General features: G+C 48.6%; 5 protein-coding genes across 5 annotated transcripts; 2 read left to right on the forward strand and 3 right to left on the reverse strand.

The window, feature by feature from the left end:
* Positions 1-387: 387 nt before the first annotated feature.
* FTJAE_298 (Rho guanine nucleotide exchange factor gef1) lies at positions 388-6495 on the reverse strand (the record flags this gene model as incomplete). The annotated part of the gene is made up of 3 exons (XM_037349227.1): positions 388-504; positions 561-1658; positions 1711-6495. 3 exons carry the CDS (start codon positions 6493-6495, stop codon positions 388-390), a joined length of 6000 nt encoding a protein of 1999 aa, XP_037212646.1.
* Positions 6496-10213: 3718 nt separating this feature from the next.
* Positions 10214-14070, forward strand: FTJAE_299 (telomerase reverse transcriptase; the record flags this gene model as incomplete). Its single annotated transcript, XM_037349238.1, has 10 exons — positions 10214-10609; positions 10659-10962; positions 11005-11175; positions 11225-11952; positions 12002-12463; positions 12513-13368; positions 13427-13495; positions 13558-13725; positions 13779-13887; positions 13938-14070. 10 exons carry the CDS (start codon positions 10214-10216, stop codon positions 14068-14070), a joined length of 3396 nt encoding a protein of 1131 aa, XP_037212647.1.
* Positions 14071-14234: 164 nt separating this feature from the next.
* Positions 14235-15915, reverse strand: FTJAE_300 (uncharacterized protein; the record flags this gene model as incomplete). The annotated part of the gene is made up of 2 exons (XM_037349251.1): positions 14235-15229; positions 15291-15915. 2 exons carry the CDS (start codon positions 15913-15915, stop codon positions 14235-14237), a joined length of 1620 nt encoding a protein of 539 aa, XP_037212648.1.
* Positions 15916-17391: 1476 nt separating this feature from the next.
* On the forward strand, positions 17392-18663 carry FTJAE_301 (uncharacterized protein; the record flags this gene model as incomplete). Its single annotated transcript, XM_037349262.1, has 1 exon — positions 17392-18663. The coding sequence occupies one exon, from the start codon at positions 17392-17394 to the stop codon at positions 18661-18663; it is 1272 nt and encodes a 423-aa protein (XP_037212649.1).
* Positions 18664-19297: 634 nt separating this feature from the next.
* On the reverse strand, positions 19298-20512 carry FTJAE_302 (uncharacterized protein; the record flags this gene model as incomplete). Its single annotated transcript, XM_037349273.1, has 1 exon — positions 19298-20512. One exon carries the CDS (start codon positions 20510-20512, stop codon positions 19298-19300), a length of 1215 nt encoding a protein of 404 aa, XP_037212650.1.
* Positions 20513-20791: the final 279 nt, after the last annotated feature.

Raw genomic sequence — 20791 nt, forward strand, 5'->3', positions numbered from 1 at the left:
CCCCAACCACGCCTCTCTTTCATCCCATGTTTTCTGCTTTCGCGTATAGGACACTGAAGGCTTTTACCCAAATACAAGCCCAGACAAACAAATGAAAACTGGACCAAACGACACATTGTCGAACAGTGAGTTCAGCATAAATAGGAGCTGAAGGTTGAAGAAAAGGCGAGGAAATTCATAGAAGACAAATGTTAAAAAGCCGATCAACATGGATGCGTCTTGGGACCGGGTGAATCTGCCGCAGCTCCAAATCGTTATGTCCGTGTAATAAACGCCCAAGCTCCTTCCTTGAATCCTAGTATAAATCTTGGATGTGTTGCGTAGTTGATAAGATAGCAGTTTAGCTTGACACTGCCTGCTGAAGTTTCAGTCAGTCATGGGCCGTGGTTATGAATCAGCGAGCCTGGCAAAATGCTTTGACCAAATCCACCCAACGCGGTCGTCTGGATCATCCTGGTTCTTTGCTAACCAGAGCTCTCCCTTCTCGCCAAGGACGTCGAAGATCTAGACTAGCAGTTAGCACCCAGAACCATGATCATTTGTGGGGTGAGTCAACTTACTTCGCCAGCCTGATAGACCAAGTACGGATAGCCAGCTTCGTGTTTTGTCGTTGCAATATTGAACTCAAAGAGGGAAGCCGCTAGCCAAAGCACATTGTACCCGTCGTCTGTAGGTCCTCGCTCCCTTGAAGAAGCCCGAGACGATCGAGCACTATCCTCAGGTCCGTCGGCTGGTGGTAAAGCTGAGTGGAAAAGCCCCGAAAACCGTCGGCCCTCTTGAGATTGATTCTGGGAACTGTAGGTCGTATGGGAGTCTCGGAGCTGTTGTGTAGCTGAGTCTGAGCTCTGTCGTGGAAGTCCCCCAGAATCAAAACTTCTGCCTGTACTGGGTCTCGTAGAGGCGGCGAATGATCGCGTGCTACCAGGAAGATCTGGGGAGAGAGGAGATACAGTGCCCTGCTGGTGGTTCCCGATACCCGAATAATAGTCACGATAATAATACTGATGTGGGCTCGGAATGTTCCCAGAAGTGACACCTGTAGGTGACGCAGTGTACGAACCACTGTGGCGTTTTGTGAATTCGGGTGCAGGAACGCTTGGGGCCTGTTCACCGCTGATTGAGTGACCTCGACCCCGCGAATCACTCTCAGACGGACGTGATCGCATCCTCAGGGATGATGATTCTTCGGTACTCCGTGTGGTTGACTGAGAAACTCGACCGCGATACATGGGGTTGAGGATACCAATACTGGCTAACTGCTCCTGTTGATAAGGGAAGTCGCGTTGGAAGGTTGCCACGACCTCCTTAAGATCCGGCATATCAGGACAGTCGCCCAAAACTAGTTTCATCTTGTCCTTCCATATCCCATACCATCTTGTTTGGATGTTAACAAAGTTACCTAGACAGATGTTGCCCACCTTTTCAGTCAAAGCAGACAGTCTGGGGAGCTCTTTCTTCAGCGTATCGTTCAGAGCATCGTACTGCTCAACAAGCTCGTTGAGTTTGGAGTCAATACTTTTGCCCGCGCGCTTTAGCTGTTCGTATCGCTCGTAATCAACACGGCGCTTTTGGCGTTTTTTCATTGCCAAAGACGGGTTCCCGTAGGCCTTGATAACATGTTCGAACGGCTCAATGACATGTTTTCGGACTTGCGATAACTGGTATCCGTCAGTACTCTTTTCCACAAGCGTCACTCAAGCAATCACGTACATGCTCCTCAAGCGCAATCTTTTCGAGATCTCGCATCGAGATATTAAACTGGACCCACTTGCTTTCAAGCTCAGGATGATTTCCTGGTTGTAGCCTCATCACCAACTCGATGGAAGACAGATACTGCAAAAATTCGTGTACATAGGCAGATACCTGCCTCGTATAGAATTCAACGTCTCGGAGGACAACTTGTAGTCGCAGATAATCGTCGCCAAACTTCTCGTTCAATTTAGCATATTCAGAATCTTCACTCGCTCGGGTACCTGACGCTTGGAGCTTGTCGACTCTTTTGCCGAATGCGCGCGCGAATCCTGCCTTAACATCGGATTCCTTTCGCTTTCTGCCGACAATCTGGCCAACAAGTTCGAAGTTCTTCTTGGTTTTGTTGATCTCGATGATGGCCGTCTCGAGGATCTCTTTAGCCTCGATTAGACCTTCTCGATCGGGATGATCCTGTGGGGTGTGCTGCAACAGCGTTATAATGAGGTTTGGGTACTTGGTGATGCGCTGCATTGGTTTAATTAAGAGCGAGTCCAGGTCCCATGCTGCAGTCAGGTCCTTCGCAACTTCGTTACATTCATTGAGCCAGACTTTCACCGTGGGATCCTGTTGTATCTGGATGAGTCGTTTGGCTGCCCCATCACTCTTCCTCAAGAAACCTTCATGAGCGAGCTTCATCTTCTCCATATTGGCTTTGAAAACAGGGCCGATTAGGACTGAACGATCTTTGGTATCATCAATGTCAGCAGGATTAAACTGCGAGGGCTCCGATATCAATGTGCCTTCCCTAGCAAGCGCAGACCGCCGGCTCTGCATCGCGTAAACAGCCAGAACCGCCTCTTTGATTTGAGCAAAGAAAGAGGTGTGGAAAGCAATAATTTCATCCGTGTTCCGGAAGATGAGCTTCACAGTGTTGGCGTCAAGCTTTGGACAAGCCTCTGCTGTCCCTTTGTAGATCTCTTCAACAATATTCATGTCGCGCACGAATACAGCTTCAGTATCAACAAGCTCCTTTATAACGTTGCGTCGTTGAACAAGTCGGTGCTTTTCCTTTCCTGTTGGACCCTGTTTATCGTATGTTTCGGAGTTTGCATCTCCGTTCAAAGTGGTTGCATCCGCAAAATACTGATTATGGGTTGACAGGGATGTGTTGTCCATCGATTGAGGCGTTGTCATCATGGGAATATAATCCTGCGAGCCTCTTTCAGAATTGACAAATGTGCTTCCACTTTGGGACTGCTCATAGTAAACACCTGATGCTCGTTGTGAATTGCAAGCGGAGCCTGATGTTGAAGCTGGTATGGGAGGTGGTTCGTGATTAGGGGACGGGAAGTACGAGAAGCTCTTGCTGGCTCTGTTGGAAAGATAAGGAATGGAAAATCCATCTCCAGTGTCTAGCTCCGGGAGTTGATGACTTAGATACGGCGACTGGGTCAAGTCAGTAGAGGGTCGGATCTCCGGTTGACTGTTGCGAATTTCCAAAGGTCGCTCGGCAGGTCGGCTATTTCGATGGATAGATGTTGTTTCAAAAATTGTAACATGGCCATGATCTCCAGTTTCGTTCTCGTCATCATCGGGAAACACTGGTGAGCGCCCCACTGGAGACACGTCGCCACTATTGATCGAAAAGTCAGTCCACGCTGACTGCTGACTTGTTCTATTCGTCGCTGACAAAGTCGGTACCATAAGATTTGTTGAGATCTCCGGCCGCTGCTCATCATAAGCATAATGAGGCTCGTTGTTAGTATCCAGAGATTCGCAAGTCGAGGCACGATGTGACGAGACTTGGTCGTCCGACGGCACCTCTGATCTACAGTCATTTCTGCCGGCCTCCTCCACGTCCTCGGTACAGCTGTCAGTTATAGCACCATCGTCATGAGAGCGGCGATACTGCCTCGTAACTTCATCGTATTCCGAATCAGAATGGCAGTCTGATTCATATTCGGGCTCAATTCGAGGGAACGGGACCGTTTCTTCAAGGCTCTCAGTCGCTCTTGGTTCGTCACTGGGTGGCAGAATGGCGATTGTAGTTTGATAAGACTCAACTTCTGGTTGGGGCACCTCTGCTTTGGCCTCAATATCGAATGCTCCAGGGATGAAAGGCAGAGTAACCTCATCGTGCTTCGATAATGCATATTCAGTTACATCAACGGTGTTGGATGCGGATTTTGGTCGAACTGGCGAGTCAGGGTCATCCTCGAACGGGTAATGGTACTCGGCCTTCGGAGGAGATGCGGACCTCTGCGTCTGTGGACTGGGTGGCTTGATAACCGTGATGGGAACTTCGAGCGGCGTGTGTGAGGACCTTGGAGGAGTAATTTGAGGTTCGTTGTCGAACTCTGTTGTTTCTGATGTTATCGAAACGGCAGTTGTTGGTCGCTCTGGTTCACCAATAGGAGGACTGAGGGCTGGAAAGCTGCCAGGCACACCCAGGGTGGGTGAATCAAAGTCTTGAGCTGATGGCTTGTCGGTAAGCATTGCCTGCGAGGTCGCAGCTAGCATCAATGAAGCGGGTGGTAGTGCCATTGCGATATCAACCGGGCTCATCGTTGGGTCATCCAGAAACGGTGAAGGCTGATCTCGGCGTGGCTCTCCATCAGGCTGATCGTAAGACACATTATGGCTACCTGAGAATGCAATAGTATCTGAAAGGTCAACCACGTTCAAGGCATTTTGCACTTCTGTGGCACTTGAAACCTCCGGGCTCAAACTTGGCCCACTACCAATCCTGAACTCTGACGATACTAAAGGGTCATCTGGAAGGGGCGGAACTGGTGGAATGTCGGCGAGGATTGGCGACTCTGTGGTATTAGGCTCTGGCGTAATAGATGGTGAGTTCGAGTTTGAAGAAGCAGCGGCAGTAGCCTTCGCCCTGGCAGCAGCCTCCATTTCCCTCCGTCTTCGGTCTGCAGCCTTCTGTCGTGCCTCGAGCGCTTGGCTTTCTCGAATGGACTTCGTATAAGCTAGTCGGATATGTTCTCGTCGTTGTTCAAAATCAATCGGTCCTACAGAGATCTTCCGACGGCGTGATGATGGCTCAGCGATCCTGGACTGCGGAATGGATGTAGGATTTGGTGACCTAGCTCTTTCCACTGCCCTCATCCGAGAGCTTGCCGTTGTGGCCACGGAAACGGGTTGACGAGGCCGAGAACTTCGGAGAGGAGGGGAGAGCTTCGGGGGAGGGGCTATGATATTTGCCTGAAGGCGATTATTGTTCGTTGGTGTGACCAGAGTTCGAGGTGTCGCTTTTCGAGTAACGCCGCTCTGGGTGGGTGTCTTGGCCCTCGTCGGAGTTTTTGCCCTTGTCGTCGGAGTTCCTGCCCTTGATGTTCGGCCATTCACTTGCGGTCGTTTGAGAGTTGGTGAGTTCGAACGCGTCGAAGGTGTTGAATCACTGGTGCTATTCACTTTTCTCACAGAACGTGGCAGTTTGGATGTAGATCCAGCACTCGAGGTATTGGTCGTCGGGGATTTTCGAGAAGGGGTTTTACGAGATACCGGAGGTACTGAAGGAGATTTTGGGATGTCGCTATGTGACCGTGTGTGGCCTTTTTGAGGGGCCTGGGTAGGTTGCCCGTTGTTATCGTCGCCGTTGAGGCTACGATACCAGATACTTGGGGACGAAGGCTCGGCGACATCTGGTGGATCAGATAGACTTCTTTGATGGCTAAAGGGATGGTGTAAGCTGGATTCAGATGTCCTTCTTGGGCGAACGCCCTCAATTCCATAACCAGCAGTGGGAAAATTGTGTTGCTCGGGAAGAATCTCGCCAAAAAGCAAGCCTTGAGAACGCGAAGGTGTGGGGGAGATAGAAGAAGAAGTCGGTTGTTGTGGTGGAGACTCTGGCGCCAAGTTGGACGTGGGTTTGGAGGCATTTGAGTTTCCGCTAGTAGTACTTCGCGGTTTCCCTATACGACTGGCAAAAGACTGAGAATTATTCGAGACCTGGTCCTCGGCAACATATCTTGATCTCTGGGAGCGGGCTGACGAGGACAATGTTTGCTTGCTGAACGAATTTGAACCATCACGTAATGTCGAGTAAGACGTTGCACCATTTCGCGGTTGTGGACTGACACCAACATCTTGCCTAATCTTAGCTGCAGCTCCTGTATGCGCTGGGGCACGGGGAATTGATGAAGGTGCGGCACCATTCTGGTCGAAGCGCCTTTTCAGATCCCTCACACTGGGGTGAGTTCCCGTGGGTTTATACCCAGGAAGAGCAGGCCTGTTGTCGACAGGATTTGACGTAGAACGCATATTGATCTCTGTTTGCAATGTGATATGAAGTTTTGGCGTTGTGCCATCACCGTTGGAGCGCAATGACGGACGCAATGCCGAGGCACCGATAGAGAGGGACTCTTGATTGTTGTGGTATGTTCCCCGATAGCTTTTGTAGAAGTCGTCGGGGTTTACGGGGGCGAAGGCATGGTGGGCTCCCGTAGAAATTGAATCGTAGTCGTCGGCGTGAGGCACAGGAGGACGGGAAGAGGCGCTACGTTGGTTGAAATGAGATGCAGGAGCGGCGGAAGGCGAAGAATCGGGGAGGTAATGACGGCGGTCGTGAGATAGCTGATCGTTGAGATAGTCTTGTCTGAGGTCAGTGGCGTGGTCGATGCGACGATTATGGTCGTTATCGTGATCGTAAGGGTGCTGATTCTTATTGTGCTGGGAGGGGTGATGAAGGTCGTGGTGAGGCTCCAGATTGGGGTTTCGAAAACCCGAGTCTACATCCTGTACGTCCGCTTGGAGGCCCGCGTGAAGGGCCATATCCATGTCGTTATCCATGGTGGCCTGAGCATCGGTCAGGCTCGTCGAGCGGAGCGACTGGTTGGGGGACTATAGACCCATGCAGAGAGCATCGATGCGTTGGCGTTTAAGCGTTGTGCGGGCGTTGTTGGCGTGAGGCGCACTTGATAGGTGTGAGCATAAGTACTGTACTGTAGGTGCTGGAGTCAACTGCAAACGGGCCTGAAGAGTGTAGCATCCAGGGGGTATAAGAAAATGAATGGCCGTCACAAGCTCACAACTACAGAATCCAACCGTGGACAAGTGAGCAGGAACAACAAGATGGGGCACCAAGCTAGACCAGTCCCTGGAAGTCGAACGACGTTCGGGATGGGAGGGTCGAAAATCGAAGTGGACACTCTTAGTGGATGCTGGTGCTGGAATCAGCCGTTCCAACTCGTCATATGCAGGCCAACTTTCTGCTGGGGGCTTCGAGGGCGGACGGGGATGCTGCCAGTCAAGCGCTTTGTTGATGCAGGTGAGTCTGAAGAGTGCTGTGTATGGAGTTGCATGTGCGTGCATAAGGCAATCACCTGTATCCAGGTAGCCAGGCCAGAGAGCTGAGGGTATGAACAGCACAGAGTAAGCGGGTCGAATGAGGCTCGAAGGTGGATGATCCCTGGGAAAGGGAGAAATAGGGGCCCAATAGGCGGGATCACTTCCTGAGGTGGGCGACAGTTCGGTAGAAGAGAGGCACAGAGACAAACCAACACCAAGATATCTTACGTGGAAGCAATGGCATGGAAGACGCGATTCTATGAAGGGTAGACGAATTTGAACGAAAAACTTAATATTACCCTTGTCGTCGAGTATTATATCAAGTAAAGTCAAGCGAAAGTACGGATACAGGTACAGTATCAATACCTTATTATATTAGTACTGTAAACAGCGTTCAATTGGGATTTGGATTGGGGATTGCCCGCAGATGGGGCGAAGTACCTACCTTCCTCAGTGGAGCACATCCGCTGGAGTTCCATTAGTTACGTAGTAGGTAGTGGAGGTGCCTGGCCACTGGCCTAGCCTGGAGAGCAAACATCGGCGACGCTTTTGGTTGGATATAAGTACATCAATCACATCAAGAGAATACCTCTAAACCGTGCACAACGGCACTCAACCTCAAGTAGCGTCGACAACACCTCCATATTTCAGGGCCATACATTTAGCATTTCCGTATCTACCTTTGTACAGCCGTTGAACAGGTAGCTTCGAACAATGGACTGTCGACGGAGGGCCGTGTGTTGTGGCCAGCCTAAGAAACCTTTGTTAGGACTGCAGGTCGAGGGACCAATAAAGGAACACAGGACACTTGAAGAACCTCATGGTCGCATCCGACATATGGAAGCGAACAACATGCCTTGGAGACTACAGAATAGAGCATATATAACTACTGCAGTCGAGTTACGCTGTTAGACTAAGCTAAGACTCGAAGTCTACTCTGTACTTATGGTGCTTGATTGACTTATGACGCCCCTAAGATCCAGTGTTTCTCCCCTGCATCAATTCCATATCCTTACCCATGTCCCAAATAGGAGCTTTGGAAACATCTAGCCACCTGCTTCCAATGAATAGTTGCGACATTGGTCTGAAAACTCGAGAATGACGAGCGAAGCATTTTAGAGTTTCTGCAACCATCAACCTATCGCGAGGGAACCAAAGACCCTCCCTGTCTCTCCTTTGAAGCATCAGGGGTTTATTGCGATCCAACCCATGGCATTGTGACTGGTCTCGTAACCTACGAGCCGTTTCGTGTGGCAGCCGATTCAGCAGCCTCAATTCCACCCGCTTGGACAGTTCAGTCTATCAATGAATTCAGGCTCACCAGCCCATCCATTTTTGTCGAAGGGTCAAAACTAGAAACATAGTAAGTTAAGCTTTCACACTGTAGCACATTGGGCATATATCTCATATACCTATTGCACATATTGTCATTCATCCACGTCAAACCAAGGAACCCCGCTCGATCTCGTCGCGTTGAATCAATTATTACTGCGTTCAGGGGGGGAAAATGGCGATTGCCCCTTCACCCCAGGACTAGCCAATTCCCCAGTCAATCTTTTATCCCCTGACGCTATGCATCTCCTTTCTCGCTCAATCTCTTTCATTCCGTCCTGCATCTCAGTTGCACCTAGGTACGGAGTAGAGCCAGGTACCGACCCACCTAGATCGACCGTCCACATGTGGAACTTTGGGTAAGGTAGCCCTCGGGGCAAGAAAACAGCGAACCTTAATAGGGGGTGTCAAAATAAACTCAGCAAAAGTTATCCTAAGCTTAGGCTATGTTACCTAAGTCTTTTTGTCATTTAGTATCAAGTTCCTGTGTTTTCTTTCCTCCCCTAGGGTAGGTCTAATGTAGTCTTAGGTGGCGATTGGGTCGCTCTGTCCTGGGGACTGGCTTTTGAAGAATATAAACATCAATGGATACTAAGAATACGCGCCCCTACGCACCGTTGACCTTGAGAAACACATGATAAGCCAAGCCACTTACCTGATGTCAGTTTGATTGGCAAATCTCATTGTTGGTGTGGTTGTTTTGTGCCTGCAACTTTCTGTCCTTGGCTTGTGCTTCTGTTACATTGAGTTAAGGAGCGTGGGGGTGGTTTTGGTGCATCTTATGTTTAATCGCTTGTCCTAAGTTCGTTGAAGAGACTGACGAGTCAACGATAATATGTAACAACAAATCCCATTCCTGGTCTGCTTGACTCTTGAGCCTGTGTTCGAAGGTCTTCGACTGATCCAGAGACATCGATGCAACGCTTTCATCCGGCTCTTGTGGGTTGTGCCGGTTCTTTATCAGCGGAAACTGAGAGAGAAAGAAAAGCATTTTATTACACATCACCAGAAGTACGCTATGGTTGAAGCCACTTTCTATTTTCGAAGTCGTAGTCGAGACTCCATTCACCAGATCGTCCCCTTTTCCGTCTGTTTGATCCCCGTTGTTCATCCTAGTGGCAGATCCGGGGATCCATATCCATCAATTATCCGAGCTGACCACTTTTCAACTTACCTAGTAGCCTAGGTCCTACTTCCCAGGGTTTCACAAAGAAGGTTACACAGTCGCACAGGTTTCCTTCGTGCTCGCCGTTCCTGCGTTGTGATACTGCGTGTGATGGTACCTATGCAAGACCATGCCAATTTCGTCTGGAATCCCACCTTTCGCCAAAGAGACACCCATCTACCACACTGAAAACGCTATCTCCCGCATCAAGTATATGTAATTCTACCTATGCTGTGACCGCTTCGTGGATGTGTGAGGTTCGCGTTTCTTACCCTTCTTTGCGAAGCAGCAGAGTGCCATTATGTTACCCATCCCTCGCCGTCTCTGATGCAAACCATACTTCCTAGCCGAGTTAAAAGCAAGCACATAACCACGAGGCTCTGATAAGTACCTGTAGAATATGAGCTTTTCCTGATTGCATCGAACGAAGTTCATTACCAGAATTCCTGTTAATGATCAGTGGCCAATTCTGTGACAACGCTCGGTTAAGCGGCTGGTTGCTTACCCCTGGAACCGGCCTCACACTAAATTTGCACTAATCCCTCTGGGGACAAGCTCCCGCTTTCTCGTCGGTAAGGATCAGCCACATATCAAATTACCTTAATCAACGTTCGAGACTCTGTGGCTCACAGGATTCCACCCTGACTCGAATAATTACACAGTGATCATCGGAAAACACAGCGGCTTGACAAGCGTCCAACGGGAAAAAGATACAGAACGATTATGGAAACCCAGAGAAAGCGAAAGTCGGAGACTACCGTCACGTCGGAACACCAAAAGCGAGCCAAATCACTTGGGGGAATCCCCGCAAGGCGCGACCTCCTGGAACGTCATTACAGCAGGGTCACCTCGTTAAGAGAATATGTCCTCTCCCAATTACCTCATGGATCTCGAATCCGACGAAAGAAAGTGGCATCCATTGGCGAAGCAAATGATGCCAGTGAGTTTGAGAAGACTTTATCACGACTCCTAGATACATCACTTGTTTGTTTTGCCCATGAAGAGGCCGACAACGATGACACGAGATGGGAGCAATGGCTAGCATTTTCACAGAGAGAGGACGAGTCTTACGTCAGTCTTTCCGATGGGATTGCTGGATCAATATTCTCCCAGAATGAGGTTAGTACGGCATCTTTGTTCGTATGAAAAGTCGCTTAGAATCATGCAGATCGTAGACTTCGTTGTATGGCGTCTCTTCTCTAGAGAGGTGCGACTCGGACGTCGACCCAAGCACCTATTGTGTGATGGGTTCAGGAAATCAGCCGGACCAGATGACCACGGAACCAACACTATTCCTGGACTATTTAGCCTCTTTCCGAACTCCAACGTTGAGGCGCTGAGGGAAAACCCTTGGCCACAATTATTGTCCCTTCTTGGCAGAGCTGGAGAGAAAATCATGATCAATCTCCTTGTTGACGCCTCTATATACTTAGAGGTTGAAGCAGGTTTCAACAACTATTATCAGTTGACAGGTAAGACAGCAAATCACTAAAGCTCACATCTGACCATTCTAGGTGTGCCACTTGCAGAGCTTGACCTTCATGGAGGCAGTCTGTCCATGGCAAAGGAATCTAAAGGTGAAGCACGCAAACCTATAGATATAACTCTAGTGAGAAGCAGAATATTCTATGCCAAGCCATCCCTCACGGCACAAGGACATGTCCAGCCAGGCTACAAGCACATTCGTAAGTACATAAAGCATATATAATCAAAATTATTATTAATAGTTTTCAGATGTGCTGAATCGGTACAAGAACACCCCCATGCCTAACGACCAAGAGATCCAACGCCAAGGTACAATCAAGGTGATGATGTACATATTTCCTCGGCAATTCGGACTTCACAATGTGTTTACTTCTCATGTCGACCCCACGTTAACCTCGCAAAAGTTTCAAGACTATACGTTGAGAGAAGACGAGATTGCTCCCTGTTTTCGAACAAAAGCAGGAAATACCGGGCCGCGAACGCCAAAAATACCCAAGCGGCTTCGTGGATATACTGAAGAACTTGTGAAACGCTTGCAAGTTCTCCATGGACGGTGTTCATATATTGAGCTCTTGAAGCACCACTGCCCATGCACTTTTGACAAGCCATCGCGAACTAAGAAGCCGAGGACCAAGAAGAGTCTCATATCGCCTCGAAAGTTTATTCCATCGCAATACCCGATGACGGGTTCATACTATAAGTGTGCTCCATCTCAGAAGCAATCCGAGCCAGGGCTCTTGAAGTCGCAAGCGCCAGCACCCCCTTACCATAAATCCCTGGTAGAGCTAGCAACCCCGTTATCTCAGGTCTCATCGTTTTGTCAAGCCGTCTTGTCCAAGATTATCCCCAAAGACTTCTGGGGGGATAAGGCTGTACAAAAACACAACAAATCCACTATCATGCGAAACGTCGATAGTTTCATCAGGCTCAGGCGCTTTGAAACCATGTCGCTACATGAAATAATGCAAAACATTACGGTTAGTGACCGATAGTGCCAAAGCTTGACCATGGCTAATCATTTATCAGATCGCCAAAATCTCTTGGCTTCACTCACCAATTCTGGGCGACCACAAACCCAGCAAAACAGACACTGCAAAGCGTCTGGAGATTTTTAATGAATTTCTTTATTTCGTTTTCGATTCTCTCTTGATCCCTCTGATCCGAAACACATTTTATGTTACCGAGTCTAACACTCATCGATACCAAGTTTTTTACTTTCGCCATGAGGTTTGGAGACATATAGCAGAGCCAGCCATGAAGGAACTTAGAGCGGGCATGTTTGAGGAGGTCAAGCTGGATGACGCGCTGCAGGTATTACGTTCTCGAAAGCTGGGCTTTAGCCAAGTTCGACTCCTTCCAAAAGGCAACAAACTTCGCCCCATCATGAATCTCCGGCGTAGGGCTATGGTCAGGGGACCTTCAAGCAAGCTTGGGCGCAGTATAAACACTATCTTGGGTCCCGTGCATTCGTTTCTGAAGCTAGAGAAGGTATGTGAGGTATCAAACATTCGGGGGTTGAAGCTGACCCGAAACACAGAGGATCAACCCGTCCAAATTGGGTTCAACTATGTTCTCCGTCAGCGATATTTATACCCGACTGAAGCTATTCAAGCAATCTCTGGGCGCTGAATATGGTAAATTGTACTTTGTTAAGGCTGATGTCAAGGCTGCTTTCGATACCATCCCACAAGAGGCAGTTGTCAGTCTGATGAAGTCCGTGCCAAGTCAGTCGAAATATACGATCATGAAACACGCAGAAGTGAAGCCTGGGGAACGAGCAGCGGTAGCTGACGACAAGTCTTCGTCCAAAGCTATTCGTCGATGGCATGCAACAGCCTTGAGTGAGAAGGAAAACCCAGATTTCATCACACAGCTCGAGCAAAACCTGGCTCTCAACAAGAAAAACACTGTCTTTGTGGGCAGCGCTTTACGCAATACTCAAAACATTGGAGAATTGATGCATCTTCTCAGGCAACATGTCGAGCATAATCTTGTCAAGATTGGAAAGAAATACTACAGACAGAAAATCGGAATTCCTCAAGGCTCTGTGTTGTCTTCATTCTTATGCAATTATTTCTATGCTGACCTTGAAGTTAAGCATCTGGACTTCCTTCGTTCGCCAGACTGCCTACTCTTACGCCTCGTTGACGATTTTCTTCTAATCACGCAAGACCAGGAAAAGGCGATCAAGTTTGTCAATGCTATGCATGTGGGGTTTCCTGAGTATGGCGTTGCGGTCAACCCGACCAAGACTATGGTCAACTTTGACATGCTATATGATGGTGAGCCCGTGCAGAAGTCTAATCATGAGAAAGGCTTCCCCTACTGCGGAACCACTATAAATTGCAAGACACTTGATATCACCAAGGATAGAGACAGGGATGCAAATATTGGTACGTCCAAGAGTCATGCTTCTAGTACAATCCAAAACCAGTACTTACACCTAGAAAGATGTATCTGCTTCTCTGACTGTCGACTTCGGCCGCACACCTGGTCAGAATTTCCAGCGAAAAGTTCTAAGTTAGTCCCCCGTACCGCACGAACCCAAAGAGTTGCTAACCAAGGCTCCTATGACCATAAAGACGCTTTCAAGATTCAATCTCATCTGATGTTTTATGACACGTCCCATAATGCAAACCGAACCGTTTTCAACTCGCTTCGAAACACTTTTGTTGAGACTGCGAGTAAAATGTACGCTTACCTGCGTTGTCTCGGAAAGACACAGCAACCGAGCAGTGAAATGATACTCCGTAGGTTGCTCAAACTCACCATGCGGCTGCTTTGATGTCTGATCTTTTTCAAGGAACAATCGCTAAAGTGATCGACGTTGCCTTCCTGCTCTTGACTAGCAGATCTCGGATGATGAGATATCCCCAGTACATCTGCGACGTGCGAAAATCGCAAGTTGCTCTGTAAGTGTTTGTCACCGTGCCGTCCCTTGGCAGTGTCCTAATAGTGATAGAAATGCGTGCCTTGCTTTTGAGGAGGTATTGGCAGCAAAGCAGACCAACTATCAGCCTGTTGTGAAGTGGCTTCGAAATGAAGCTGATAGGCTTGCTTCGGGCCAAAAATACGAGCTCCTGCGAGTTTCATGAGCTAGGCGAATAGTAAATCCAGTTGAGATGTTCCAAATGATCTATCTCTAATAACGTTTCTCCTCTGTGCACGAAAAATAGTCTAGGATGTACATTGTGGTCGACTTGCCCCTTGATTGTCAAACATGGCGGCTGTCTGACAAACATGTTTTCTTTACCTGGCTTCAAAGTTGTATACCACTCTTCCACCAGTATTTATCTGCATGCCAGATCGGGAACATATATCTCCTCCATCGCCACCAATGATCATCTGGGTGACCGAAACCAAGCCAGCGCAGGGGGGAAATCGGCACAGGTTCCAGAAGCCAAATACCCGAAGATGAAATATCATCGGTAAAGAAAAACGCGGTCAGACAGAGCCAGCCCAGAGTGAATACCATGTTGAATGCCTGGCGGAGTCTTCGAGGGAAGTTGGGGAAATGCTTGTCCCAAGTCTGCAGCAAAATAAGCTGCAAGATGATGCCAGGAGGTTGCAGGGCAAAGAAGAGCGGACTTCTCCAGGGTTTTGTGGTTGGCATAGACGATAGACTTCCACCGGCGTGAAGTAAACCGGACTGTATGAATGATAAACACATGGTAAATATTTGAGCACGTAGTGTTCCCCTTTGAAGATAGCCATGGTCAACGAGGAACTTTGCGGGCGCAAGAAACTGGAGACGAAAGGTTTGATGCCAGAACGCCCCCCACCAACCAGCAAGGCCTCTATCAAGCACCTGCGAGATAGGACCGAAGATGTTGGTGTACTGCCATAACTCTCTTCGCATGGGATAAAAGTAGGAGAAAACGTAGAACTGAAAAAGGTCATGCAAGCTAAAAATGGCATCGATGGCAGCATAGATGCCAACAAGACAAAGGAGCTCGCGATAGATGAAGCGCAACCAAGGAGGAAGCTGCCGGAGGAACAAAGGGAGCTCAAGTTCTTGATCAGGTCCATAGGCACAGTAGGGATCCTTGACCATCGTAACAGAGCAAAGGTCCAAAAGGAAAGTGAGGAAGAGGACTCTGCGAATACGGCTCCATACGAACTCCTTCTCGGTCAAATTACGATAGTAGCCACTTTTAGACACAATGAGCATGTTGTCGAAGGATACAGGATCACCATCGCGGATATTGCTTGGGATATCTGGTCTTGGCACGGAAGAGATAGAACGATTCCAGCCTGAAGAAAAAGCTTAGCCGGGAACCTCCTCGTAAGTGTTAGATAATCGTTCCAAACCTACCGATTTCCCTAAAGTTTGTAGCAAGGTCGAGTGTCCAGTTAAGTCGTTCACCGAACGATCCGTTTTCAGGAAATTTCTGCCAGGCGTAAACAACATCTTTAGAGCTCCCATTCTTGGCATGGGTTTCAGCTTCCCCTGAAAGTCTAACGTCTTCGTGGTAAGGCTTTCGCTGTCGAATCACGCTTTCTTGGCTTGATCCGTTGGCAACATTGATGGGCAGCTGTTTTGACGATGGTTGCGACTTGTTGCCCTTGAGAATCTTGACAACCCTGGCATAGTTGAGTTGCGGATCGGTCCAAACCAAAAGATTCAGAGTCGTCAAGATACCCCATCCGCCCATGAGACCTGACGCATATGCTGGAGCGACGTTGTAGCTAGACATATACCGAATCATATAAGCATCGAACGCAACGACAAAAGCCACGACAAGCCATCTTGCGTGGTAAAGCCATGGCTGGTTTCGATGCGGAATTGCCAAATAGACGACAGGCAAAATGAAAGGACCGAAAAGACAGAAAGGAAGAACAAGTGGTTCTCTGATCCCTTTGGCAACTTCAGTATCGAATAGCGCCTTGTACTCAGCGCGGGCGATATTGCCAAGATTGGCCATAGGAGTGACTGTCATTGCGCCGACAACTTCGGAGGGTTATGCAGGGGCAAATCTGCTTGCTCTCAGTTGCAGGACTTTTCGGCAAGCCTGCTTCTCGTAGGGTTGTATTGGCGTCTACCACTCTATCATGACGCAAGCTGGTGGACAATTTGCACGAGGCGGGAACAAAGTAGCAACGGGCAAGCAACGGGCAAGCAATGCAACAAACAATTCGTACCGAACAAGTCTCTGGATTAGAAGAAAGGAACGAAGCCTGGTTTAAAATTGTACCTCCGGGTTATCGCTTCTTCATAGTACAGAAACAGGTAACACCAAATCAAAGGGTCATGGATTGTACCCAAATATTTTGGCGGTGATGAGACAGTGGGGAAGTCTTTTTTCTGGACCAAGTAAGAGCTATTATCTCATAGACCCGTGAACGAAGCCTCAAAAACTAGGTAGGTTATATTGTAATCGCCGAGGGGCGCACAAGAATACAGAAGCCTGATTTGCGTAGCCGCATCTCTCTCAGCGCGCGAAAGAATTGCTTTTTGCTGAACTGACATGTCCTTGCTGACGTTAGACAGGCTCATGTTGCTACAGTCTCGAGAGTCCCAAGAACATAAGAGATAATTATGATCACTGACTTAACCAGTCGCTTCTTTAGTATTACTGGTGATAGGATTGAACCGCTAATTGCCGATTATGCCTCAAGGTATCCATGCTAACTTGCACTCACTTACTAGTGGTGGTGATTGAGAGCCATCTTGTCACTGGTAAAGGCCAGTGCTTCTTAGCAAGTTCAGGGACTCAGATTCCACGATAACGGGAGAGGAGTGTTTTTAGACATCAGCCAGTGTACAGAAAAGACTGTCGCAGTGGTTTTCTACCAGTAATTTCATATTGGCCTGCTATAGTAGAACGTTAAAGGTAAGAAGATAACTGAGATAGTTTTTTTCCCCTATAATTTAAAGAAGAAGAAGAAGAAGAAGAAAAACCTCCAGCTATGGTAGCACACTTATAACCACATATGTTGTCGATCCCTGGAATTGGATGTTAAATTGGCAGATTGGCAAGATTGGGGTAGTTTATTATTATAGCTAATTAGTCTATTACTTCCATATTAAGGGTAGGTAGGTAGTCTGTAGTGTCACAACATTAGTCAGATTCGTAGTTAGAGAGTAAGCTAAGACTCATGCTGACTGTGACTTCTGGATATTGTTCCACATCACAATCTCTTGCTATATAATAATATTGTTGCCTGCAGTGAGACTCCGCTTAGATACGGTATCGGAAATTGCCTTTGGAAAGAAGAATGGCTCCAACTGCACCAGGCGATGGAGTTACAAAGCATAGGGCGTGTGACGAATGCCGTGAGTGTCTCATGGTATGTCCGAATTGGAGACTTATCGGTCATTAGGATCCCGAAAACTCGCATGCTCCAAAGAACCCGATGGCTGTTCTCGGTGTAAAAAGGAGGGAATAATATGCTACTATTCTCCGCAAAAGCAAATGGGCCGTCCCCGAAAGAGGCGACATGTGGATGTGGATGATGAGGCAACTCTACCAGCACCGACCATCTCCCAGCCTCCAGAGGAAGCCCTTCTTTTTCACCAGCCAGATGATAATATCTCCTATGAGCACCAGAATCAGACGCAAACCACCGGGGATTTGCTTCTTAATCTCAACTTCCTGGACGATCCAGCTAATGCAAATGCCGATACATGGGACTTGCAATCTAGCCATGACATGTTTTCTTTCAATCCGCAGATCGTGGAACCGCAAGGCTTACTCGTTGACAATGCGACATTGCCTACATTGGATCTGAGTGGTGTCGACCTTCTCGGTAGCATCAATTTTGGCGAGACAGACGCTCCGCAAGAAACAATTTCGATGGAACTCAGCAACACACTTCAGCAGTACCTAGCAGATCAGATTGAATCCTCAAACCCAGGATCAAAACAGAACTCGGACACGCCGACACCACCTGACTCTAGCGAAACTGATGCCTCTGTTGAATCCACTGAGAGTGTGATTAGAACGCCGACTCCATCTATGCGACCTGTACCTACAGTGTCTTGCGGTTGTTTATCATCACTTTATTTAGCTCTCGAGTCTCTTGGAAATCTGCCGGCTGAGGTCATACCGGCCATGAAAGTCGCACGGAATGCATCCAGAGTTGCTCACGACGTTATCAGATGCACTGTCTGTTCTGCATCTTTGCTTGACGAACCCACTAAGCCTCCTCCCATACAATCCTTCCAGAACCTCATGCTTCTTGGCGCTCTGGTACCATCTGCATGCAATGCCTACGCAAGGATTCTAGAAATGGTAGATGAAGAGGCTGCGCTCGCCAAGCTGCAAGGACGCACCTTTTGGTTTTCATTCAAAGAAATCGGTGGTCTCTGGGGTTGCATTGGGGGTACGCCTAGGGGCTGCACGACTTATCAAAGCTACAACAACAAGAACATGCCTCCCGACATGTGGAGAATGACAATCAGGGGACTTCTGCGCCTCGACGTCTACGGGTTGGATGAGAAGGACCAGGAGATCCCAGGCGCGATGACCTATCGACAACTTGGACTCAAAGATGTCGTTGGGCAACTTGAGGAGAGAAGCAAAAAGAGACATGATGCTCTCGACGCACTTCATGCTGCTGGGCACACACATGAAGCGGCTCGTGGAGTTATTTACCCGACTAAGGCTTGTTCTCCAGCAGAGCGCAATTGTACCAAAGTCCTCGAGACAGCACGTATTGCCCTAGAAAATCTAGTTATCGCGTAGGTGGAACATTCGCAGAAAGGTCCAGAAGCTTGATTAGGGGCTGAATTAGCTGAAAATGAATAACCAAAAAGGGCTCGGGGCGGTGCTTGTGAAAGATTTGGGAGTTTTCGTAAGTTCAAGTGAGGGCTATTGATTCGGAAGCTCATATCTGAGTTGTCAGCGCAATCTAATACAGCATTTTCCCAACTTGCGGAAACTTGGTCTCCTAAGCAGCGAAGTGCTTCGGCATGCGTTAACAATACGATCATACTCTATCAAGATCAAAGACCGTGTATTATTGTGACATGCCTCGGGAGTGACACAAACGATGGACCGGGGACTGCCGAGCACAAGGTGAATAGTCATCACCGACATCGTCACTGTACCCAGGAGACTCGGATAACTGAAACTTTTATATTGAACCATTTGCGATTCTGTCATGATACTTTCCAACACATTCTCTCTGTCCAAGTTCCGTCCAAGTAAAATGAGAAGGCTGAAGACCTTGTCAATGCGCAAGTTGCCTTCCAGATGCCTAACAACCAACGCCTTACATGCATGTTAAAAATACCGGGTAGAAAAAGATGCAAGACCCCGCCTAGAAAAGCCTTCCAATTTCTTTATGCGAAAATAGGAAATTTATGGTGAAAAGATGTTAGACTTGTTCTTGGGCCTCAACCATGCCCAGAATATCGAGCTCGGCACGAACAAGGCTCTCAAACTCCTGGCGATCAATGCCTGAAGCACGCGAAAGCATGAACAGGCTTCGAATACTTCGCGATACATGCTGTTTTACACCGAACTCGTTTTGTGTTTGTTTGCCGGCAGACGCCTCAAGCTTAGCAACTGTTTCCGAGCCGTTGGAACTGGCGCTCGAGGCTGGGCGAGGGTGAAGGAGAGCGGCGTGTCGTTCCGTATCATATCCGTTTTGTGTCGGGCTTGAGTCACTCTTCTCGACCTCGGCCAATGTCCATGCGCCCTGTGTCTCATTAAGCTCTGTGGCTTCGGCGGATTCTTGGGTACGTCCGAGTCCAAGTGGTGGAGCAATTTGCGCAGCAGCCTCTTCCTCATCCGGGTCATGATTATCCATAGCAGGCTGAACACTGTCATATTGAGCAAAATATGCGTCCTCTGCCGAAGATGTACGAACACCACCGATTTGAGAAGTAGATTTTAAAGGAGGTGCAGGCGATTGTTTCTGCGCTGGTGTCCGGGATGGAGTCGCATCGTACCGTGCCCAGTAATCATCGTCGTCCTCTTCCTCTTCTTCGTGGCCACTATGAGGAACATGCAATCTATTGCCATGAGCGTGGCCGTTGACGTCCTTGGTTAGGCTGGTCACCTTCTTCGCCTGTGTTTCTCTGAACTGTCTCTCGGCCTCTGCAAGGCTGGACGCTCCCCCAAATTGCACGTAAGGTGAGGGTTTGTCTGCTACAGTGACCTCGCCAACTCTCCAGCCATCGCCTCCTCCCTCAACGTCCCCAACACAGTAGATCAACTGGAAGGCCAAACCCAGGGTGGGGAGCGCAACGAGAGCCTGTAGAGTCTCTTCGTCGACCCGACGAAAACGTATCTCTGCATCATAATCCCAGTCGACCTCGACCTCACCCGATACCGGATGTGGCTCCAGGCCACCGCCTTGCGCGATCTGAATCAGCTCGGGTATTTTTGCCTTATCGTAACATAGAAGTCGAATCCATGGCTCGGTACTTGATGCAGATAGAAGCTTGACTCGCTGGCGAAGTATGGGGGACAACAGCGGAAGAATACCGATCGCAGGTTCCGTAGAGATAGCAGATGGTGGGAGAGCAGGCAGAAACGGAGCAAGAAGCTGTGTTGTGTCTGGCGAAGGAAGCTGCGTGGTGGTCATTGTCAATGACAGATTGAGCGCCGCAAGGCTGGACGAGGTGTCGTTATTGTGGTCGCGTTTTACAGAGTACACAGTGACAGATGTATGCGAAATCGACCGAGTTGAGGGTATCGTGGGAGGACTGTGTAAAGGGTGTAATTTTATGTGTGACTGGAGTAGTCTCGTTGGTTGAATCGAGGGCCTAGAGGGTGGGTTGTCGATAGGGAAAGATTGGAGAACAGGATTTGCGCTATGAGACGAAGTATATTACGAGAGTCTCTGAACATCAGGTACCTAACT

This window comes from Fusarium tjaetaba, assembly GCF_013396195.1.
Source record: "Fusarium tjaetaba strain NRRL 66243 chromosome Unknown NRRL66243_c0000010, whole genome shotgun sequence".
Taxonomy (NCBI): Eukaryota; Fungi; Ascomycota; class Sordariomycetes; order Hypocreales; family Nectriaceae; genus Fusarium; species Fusarium tjaetaba.